At 46.0% G+C, this 8,006-nt stretch overlaps 1 protein-coding gene across 1 annotated transcript in view; it reads left to right on the plus strand.

Moving 5' to 3' along the window:
• Positions 1 to 5,268, plus strand: part of LOC119415903 (nuclear factor of activated T-cells, cytoplasmic 3-like) — a 26,644-nt gene extending 21,376 nt beyond the window's left edge. Inside the window, exon 4 of the mRNA XM_037683075.1 lies at positions 5,067 to 5,268. Coding sequence (XP_037539003.1) covers positions 5,067 to 5,268 — 202 coding nt within the window. The remainder of the gene's footprint in view (positions 1 to 5,066) is intronic.
• Positions 5,269 to 8,006: the final 2,738 nt, after the last annotated feature.

The following is an 8,006-nucleotide window of genomic DNA, read 5'->3' on the forward strand; positions in this document are numbered from 1 at the left end:
TGCATCTGGAGGTGTAGATGTCTGTGATGGTGGGGAGGCTGACTCCAAATGCAGCTGCTAGAACGTTTCATTGTATCCAAACATGAACTGCCCTCACTCGTTTGCACAGGCACGGTCATAAAACTTGAATAAAATGTATGTACTCTAAGGCAGCTCTGTGTCATTCTGTTTGCTTGACATGTTAAGAACTGATGCGGTGTAATAGTTGCATAATCAGAGGAGATGTCAGGTCTTATGGGTTGAATGTGTTATTTCAACTACTGAGAAAAAAATTATACTTTATTTGAATAAACTTTTAAGGGTAGAACACTGGTAGTTTAGAATTGTTGCTACCAAGCACACTTTGATATGTAAACTAGGTAAGTTGGGGCTCAAACCAGCAGTCTTTTATTTCAAGGACAACACCACTACTTCCTGAGCTACACTGAACATTAACGGATCATACAGACTGGACATGGATGCATTGGAGCTGCACTTTTAAATCTTTCGGCTGCTCCCTTCCTCAGGGGTCGCCACAGTGAACTAACTCGTACAAAGACTTGGCAATTATTTTTACGCCAAATTCTCTTCCCGAGACCACCGGGCTACCAGGGGGCAGGGAGCTGCTATCTAGGGCGCCCGGGTGAGCAGATGGTGGGGGGTTAAGGGCCTTGCTTAAGGCCCTGAGTGGGGCAAATGAGGGTGGAGGCAGGTGTGGGCGTTTCACCTTTCCAATCCACATTTTGATGATGTCAGAATGGGGAGTTTGAACCGGCAACCTTCTGATCACAGGCCCAACTTCTCTAACCGCTTCACCACCACTCCCCCATTATTGCATTAGAGCTGCACAAAAGGTAAAAAAAAATATTGCCATTGTAATACCTGTGCGTAATATTAACATTGCAAAAACAAAACTGCTTGAATGCATGTATTTTACAAACGTCCTGTAACTCTAACGCGCATGTAAAGTTAGTTGTACTCACATATCACTCACGACTCTCGCTTGTTCTGGTGTCAAAATGGCTGTTTTACATCTGCACTTGAGCTACTGAACAGTAAGAATCACTACCGAGAAAATGAACGAGCTACTCAGAAGGCACGGCACCAGAAGAGTCGCACAGGAAGTAGCCTGTTCATACATACTCACCAACTCACCGGTTGGGTTCAGGCATACCATCGGCTGAACAAGTTATCCACTCTACCTCGCTTCGTCAGCGTAACTCCTCACTTATCATAAACTACTTGTTTTTATTTGCAATACTTCTTTTGATTTGAGCTACAAAAAGCCCTAAAAAGGATGAGTCCAACATATCCTACAAAAAGCACGCTGTGGATTAGTGCACTCTTTACTTTTGATGAGAGGTTGGATATTAAAGGATTAAGGGCGATACCATTTTAATCAGAAGATTGATTTCTGAAATGATACATTTGACAGCCATCACGATGGCGATGAAGGCCAAGTGAAGGGCAGAGCAGACCCCGTCAACATTACAATGCAGCATTTTGAGTTGGATCATGTGACACAAACAGATATTCTGAAGAGAGCTTGATGGAAACCTTTGAACCGTTAGGTCAGGGGTCTGCAACCTGCGGCTCTAGAGCCACGTGCGGCTCTCTGGTCCCTCTGCGGCGGCTCTTTCAAGCTTTGACCAAAACTGACATGAAACTGAATTTTATTGGTTGTTAAAACAACAACTAACAGGAATATTAGCAGTTTTCCTGTAATTTATTTAGCAAATATATGAATAGTAGAAACATTACAAGGAATTAAACACTCACTTTCACTTTATGGTTCATTTCTTCAAAGTAGGACATGGAATTTTTCCCCAATTTAAAAGAAAAATCACATAAGAACACAGGTTATTGTTTTAGATTTTAGAAACTGGGTAAAACACATATTTTTTTCCTTCTTTACAAGAATCTCATCTTTTATTTTGTCTTAGAGTGTAAAAATATCAATAAATGTTAAAAATCATTAGATATTTTTAGTGTTATAAAATCACTCCTACTGTCCAGAAAAGTGCCCTCCAACAAACTTAAAGTGGTCCGTGGGCCACCAGTTGAGAATCCCAGTTGCAGCAGGTATTGTGGCTCCGGACGCGTTTAATTTAGTGAACAAAGGGGCAGAAATGGCGTTTTTGATCGTAATGGTTGCAGACCCCTGCGTTAGGTTGTACCTTTATAAGAATATGAGTCAACAGGAGTAGGAAACAAAACAACCTGCTGACAAAAAACTGATAAAACTCTACAAGTGGATGTCTAGTCCTGCGTGGCTCGTCCTTCCCCCTCATGGACTCAGTCCCAACTCTTCAATGACATGCACTGCTGAAATGGCAAAATAAAGATCGCATGTACAGATGGCTTTTTGACAACATTTGCAACTGTTCTTCTTTCTCAAACTCAAACGACATCCACCAAGGACAAGACTAAATCAGATCTCCCCCCACCCCCTGCCCCCTCCTTCCCTCCCATCATAAAAGTATACTGTGATCCCACTTCAGGCCTTTCATTGCAGATGTCACCCAGCCTCGGGCATCCCCGAATCAAGATGGTAGCCTCAAATGGAACGGCGTCTTGCAAAAGGAAAGCAATAAAACAACAACATAATTGGCATCCCGTGTGGAAACGTGCCGAGCTGTGTCATCGTAACTTCATGTAGGCATGGCGGCCTCACAACTGGGAGCTAATAAACACCTTGTCGATGCAGGAAGGTGTCAGCTTTACACCCAGGACGAAGAGTGTCTCCAGGAGAAATGAGACCGCGTCATAAGCCAGCATTAGCCCACTCTCTAATAACGCCGCTGGTCATGTAAGCGTGGCTGTGAGGGAAGCGAGCCTGCGATCAGTCACCAACGCTGCCGTCTACGCCATCACCGCCCACTCCCGTCTCAACTGCTCCTGTCTGCTGTCAAATTCAGGCTCAAGCTGATTCCTTCCATGAATTATGAATGCAACTGCACTCTTAGATCGATCTTGTTGTTTTGCCTCTCCGTTCCATCTACATGTGATTAGATTACGAAACACACTAAGATCTAAGCATATGCCTCCCTGGAACTGCTGTGCGGAGCTCAGATTTCCCATGATATTTGATGCTCTGCATTAAATTGACCACTATGTAGAGGTTTGGGTTATTGCACGCATTGATCAGTGAGCTGTAATTCAATACAGGATGTCAGTAGCTGTGTAACTCTGTAGGACAGGAGGGCCATTTGCAATACGCCACCGCGCTGCAAGGCACAAAGGTGAATCCTACTGATGGCTGTATGACCAAGGTCAGCCACGGCACATTTATTAAATGAGGGCAGCCCACACCGTACACGGACAAAGCTCATCACACTGGAGCGACCCTCTCGGCTGAGGCAGACTGGCTAGAATTAGCCGAGCAGAGCCCCCCCCCCCACACACACCTTCACCAAAGAAATTCACAGCAAAACTTGAAAACGGGGATTTTAAGGGCTGGAAGCGGCATCAACACGCCAACAGCAGCGGATTATCCGAAACACTCAGCTTGATAGGGTCAGATGAAAGTCACTTAAAAAAGCACTAAATCATCACTTTGATGGGCAAAGATGCTCGCTGCGCCACACCCTTGCCCCCACCCCCATGTGACATCTCAACATGTATCATCTTACCCATCAGAGTGGACTGTGGCAAACATTCAGAGGCATCCTGCTCTATGTGGCCGCCCGCTCCCTCCGGTTATTTATAACATATTGGAGCTACAGCACTTTATGAATCACCGCAGGCGCAGCATCACTCCATCCCCAACATTCTGCTGCACTGGATTCCGTGTCGTTTATATAAATACTTTTGGAAAAGATGCTCGTAGGAGGCAGAGCTGCACGGTGAAGCTGGAGGAACTCCTGCCAACGTTGCCACAAACAACAAACAGACGGAGTGAGGCACCAAAAACGCACAAGTTTCATCCCTCGTCTCATATTGTCGCAGTTGAAGCTAAATATAGACCCCCCCCCCCCCCTTCTTTTTCTGTCATCTTGTTGAAAACAAAGAGTCCCTAGATTTTTGGAGAAGAAAAAAACTGCATATCTGCAGAATCCTGCTCTCTCTCTCTCTCTCTGTCTCTCTCTCTGTCCTGCCCAGATACCACACAGCCTTCTCTTTTTTCCCCCTTTTCCATTTTATTTATTTATTTATGTGTTTATTTATTTATTTATTTATTGTAGATGAATAAATGGCAGGATAAGGGACTGGTCACGACTGCCTCACACTTGCACACATCGAGGAACGTTATCTTGGCAGAGCCCACAAATGAAGGCTTTAAGGCAACATTTGAACACGCAACATTTGAACACGCACACATCCACACACCCTCCCTCACGCACTCGTACCGTCTCATCCGCGGGACAATTAAATTAAATGAACGCTGTAAGACTTCACAGAAAGAAACAGAGAGGTTCGGATGATAAGACGCGCACTGAACGGACACGAAGGTGTGCGCCTGCAGAGGACGCGCCTAACCGCACTCCAGTCCTCATCTTGATTTCTCCGCGTCCTGTCTCATTCCGCCTTGAACGTCGCATACATGGCGGGTAGCCCCATCCCCGTTCTTTAGCTCCAAAGAATCTACAAAGAGACGCTTTTCTGTTGAAGAACGAAACAGAGGGAGATGTGCCTGCATCCCGCATCCTCATCCATCCATCCATCCATCCATCATCCATCCTTGGCCCCGTGCCACAGTCATACACCGCACAGAGCAGACAACAAACGCAACAACACACAAAGAGGCGCGTTTCGGGGCTGACATGTACCTGCTGGAGCCCTCACAGCGTCCAACCATGCTGTCGCATCTCTCCGCCGCGGACGGAAACTCCCAGCCTCCAACACTCAAATTAAGACCTCAAGTCCATTCCACCGGAAATTCAGCTGTCAGTCAAAAATTAAACAGACACCAGCCGGAGGGGGGGGGGGGGGGGGGGGGGGGGGGGGGGTGATGCTGGTTTCCGTTCCTCCAACAGCAGCAGTAAGAAATATCGGAGTTTAAATCATAAGCCCAGAGATGGAGGTGCGCGCGGACCGGTCCTCCCTGCGTCCTGACTGGACTGCTCTCCCCCCAAACCTCCTCCCAGCTCTGGCGCGTCCCGCTGGGTTTTATGGAGTAAAGACTGGATTCTGGTGGCAGGTGGAGAGACGGAGAACAACTCCCACGCACGAGCTCCTTCCTTGATGCAGCCTCTCGGTGTGAGCGGCAGCACGCGCTGTGACTGGCTGGCGTCAGAGAGAGAGGCACGAGCTGGAAGGAGGGTCGGAACCAGCCCGGCATCCGGCTGAACAGTGCGTGCGCGCGCGCGCTGTTTGTGTGCGAGAGTCTAGAATAATTTGCAACATTCCTCGTTTAGCCCAACAGTTTATCTGTCATCCTGCTGCGGAGTTTCTTTTAATCGGCTGGCGCGCGCGCGCACACGCACTGGAATGTATACGCGCGCTGATGAGCTGAAAATGATTTTGTAAAGAGGAAAGTGCAACAAAATCCCCCATGTAGGTATGTTCAAGATGAGCAGCAGAAACGGTTTAAATGAATTAAAGGAGAAAGAACCAATTTATGTCTGAGACTGGGGGGGGGGGGGGGGCCCTTTCTCAAACTCAGATTGACAGGTATCCAGCGGCGCTGGTCCATGGGGGCGAGGGGTGGGGGGCGGAACCCTCCCAAAAATTTAATCACCCCAAAAAGTAGTTCCTCCTCATAAATTATGTAAATAACTTGTTTACTGCTGTGTCTTGTTTTGCTCTGTGTATTTTTCAAATCTTTTGACAGTTTTAAATTAAGACAAGAGATCAAATAAGAACTTTATTGATCCCACAGGAAATTGTTGTGCCAGAGTCTCACAAAGGAACGTACACAAGGAATCAAACAATATATGTATAAAAATAGCAGAATATAAAAATACCAACCGTTAAGTTCTAAAACAGGTCAGGTGCAGACAGAAACATTAAAGTGTTTAATTAATTTTATTGTGCAGAAAGGGGGAGGAGTTGAAACGTTTGAAGGACTTCCTGTGTTGTTCTGTGGAGCACCTGGTGGTCTCAGTCTACGACTGAAGGTGCTGCGGTGAGAGTCCAGGGTGTCATGCAGGAGGTGTGACGTGCTGTTCAGGATCTGGAGCAGGTTCCTCAGACACCTCTGTCAGAGACTGCAGGTCCACTCCCAGAACTGAACCAGCTCTCTTCATGAGTTTATCAAGTCTGTTGGCATCAGCTTTCTTCACCTGCTGCCCCAGCACACCACAGCGTAGAAGAAGGTGCTGGAGACCACCGAATGGTAAAACATCTGCAGCATGGTCCTGCAGATGTTAAAGGACCTGAGTCTCCTCAGAAGAAAAAGGTGACTTTGCCCTTTCTTGTAGAGGGTGTTGGTGTTCGCTGTCCAGTCTAGTTTATTGTCTGGTGGACCCCCAGGTACTTGGAGCAGTCCACAGTGTCCACCTTGGTACGCTCGATGTTTATAGTGTCGGGGTGGCTGATCTTCTTCTTGTAGTCCACCTGCAGCTCTGTAGTTTTTCCAATGTTGAGTTGCAGGTGGTTCTGTCCACACCACTCCACAAAGCTGTCCACCATTTAATTCAATTTACTGTAGTGGGATGCTTCCATTCAGAGAGCCACGTTCATGAAGCAGGTCAGAACATGTCCGTGTTCAACAACCAGCTCCAACAGAGTCTCATTTGGGGCATGAGATTTTCTGCCCTGTGGGCACATTAGGCTGGTTTTAGCTCATCATCACGACCAGTAACACCTGACCTGACGTGAGCTCAGGCACAGGATTACCTGCAGCAAAGCCTTCTGTGTTGTGGAGATATTCCGATTAAATCCATTTAGAGCTGACAGCAGGAACCAGAACAGAAAACTCAGGCGTACAGACTAAAGCAGGACGTTTTGAGTAACCACGTCGCTCTAACAGTACAGCTGATAAAATCCAGACTTGATCCATTCTCCACGTTTTACACCTAGCATGTAAGCTGCAGGGGAAACAAAAAATATAGAAGTAATGACTAATTATCTAACTAATGCCACTCTGCCTGAAACTTGGTTCTGTTTTAATGTAGTTGAACTTGAAGAAAATATCAGTTATCGGCATAATTCAACCAAAAGCCTCCCCATAACCCTCCTCAAATGAGAAAAGCCTTCAAAAATATTAGTCCAGCATTAAAATTTGTCTCCGTCTTTCTTAAAGTCTTCCTGTACAAACCACAAGTCACTCAAGCATCACAGCTACATGTGAATGTCATCAGCATCAGTTCATGCATGACCAAGGCACCTTTGGCTGAAACCAGCCGTTGTTCTGTCCTTCAGGGATAAACCGATGAAGGGTGGGGAACAGGGTACCTACCTACCTACCTACCTACCTACCTACCTACCTACCTACCTACCTACCTACCTACCTACCTACCTACCTACCTACCTACCTACCTACCTACCTACCTACCTACCTATCTATCTATCTATATGGATAGATAGAAATGTATATATATATATTTTTTTTTTTTGCAGATCAGCACTGTTGGATCGTATACCTGGATTATTGAGCATGGACTTTGTTGTTTTCAACCAGTTTGACACAACTGTCAACAAAGAAGAGGGCCAGCAATGGAGGAGGGGGCGTGCCAAAGACACCATCTCAGCACCAACATAACTGGTTTGTTCCACTTTGGAATAAGCTGTTGGGGAAAGAATCAGTTTTGTTGTGTGTTTCCTTGACTGATGAAGCCTTCTGGATCCAAGGCGAAATGTTTCAGCACAAAAAAAGAAACTGTCCAGATGACCTGACTGAAAAATGTTGGATTGTATACCTGGATTATTGAGCATGTACTTTATTATTAATCTTTAAACTGTTTATTTACTCAGGATCCCATTTGGATCACAACTCTCTTCTGCAAAGGAGGGCGGGGCCTCAAGGCAACCTAATATGTATGCTTTTAGACTGTGGGAGGTAACCAGAGTAAAACCCAGGGAAACCCCACACAAACATGAAGAGAACATGCAAACTTCACACAGAAAAATTAGACTAGAAAGAC

Source organism: Nematolebias whitei, chromosome 10 (assembly GCF_014905685.2).
Source record: "Nematolebias whitei isolate Nwh7 chromosome 10, NemWhi1, whole genome shotgun sequence".
NCBI lineage: Eukaryota > Metazoa > Chordata > Actinopteri > Cyprinodontiformes > Rivulidae > Nematolebias > Nematolebias whitei.